Raw genomic sequence first — 652 nt, 5'->3', positions numbered from 1 at the left:
CAGAGAGAGGAAAAGCATCCCTCCCCATGATTATTCCAAAATAAAAAATGAGAAATTTTTTTCTATCCCTCCCATATGTAACAGGGTATGGCCTCTGCTGCACAGCCAGAACTAATATGGGCACCATGTACTGTGCTGAGGCCATGTCAAACCACCAGGGGGAGGGGCTGGAGGCGAGACTGCCCGAGGATGTGGGAAAAGAGGCTGCATGGAGGCTCATGGAAGAAATATTCCGAGGTGGATGTACAGACACACTTGGACAGCCCCTAGTCCTCCTGTTCATGGCACTGGCACCAAAGGATATCTCCAAGTTTGTCTGTGGACCTCTCACTCCATACACGTAAGTCTGGGAAATGGAATACTAGATGCTGGCAAGGTTAACCTATTGTAGATAGGCTGTGTTTTAGCCCACTGATTCCAGACTGAAAATTAAATGTCCAGCACTTCTACCAGGAACTGTAGGAGCAATCTGCTTGATATTTGCTGCCAACAGCCAGGCTAGCCAGCTTGCCACAGGGAGCTTCAGCACAAGAGCAAGTTATGACTTAGTTGTGCCTGGCACAAAGCTAAAATATCTCATGATGGCCTTAGCCATTCCTATCAGCATGGGGTGAAAACATGTATTTAGGCAATTTGATTATTATTACAGTTT

At 46.5% G+C, this 652-nt stretch overlaps 1 protein-coding gene across 1 annotated transcript in view; it reads left to right on the top strand.

Annotated features, from left to right (window-relative positions):
- The window catches only part of LOC119593948 (RNA 3'-terminal phosphate cyclase-like protein), a 5,184-nt gene that overhangs the window by 3,518 nt on the left and 1,014 nt on the right, over positions 1–652 (top strand). The window contains 1 exon segment of the mRNA XM_037942971.1: positions 85–340. Within this exon segment, the coding sequence (XP_037798899.1) occupies positions 85–340 (256 nt within the window).

This window comes from Penaeus monodon, chromosome 33, assembly GCF_015228065.2.
Source record: "Penaeus monodon isolate SGIC_2016 chromosome 33, NSTDA_Pmon_1, whole genome shotgun sequence".
NCBI lineage: Eukaryota > Metazoa > Arthropoda > Malacostraca > Decapoda > Penaeidae > Penaeus > Penaeus monodon.
This window is presented reverse-complemented; position numbering and strand designations above follow the sequence as displayed.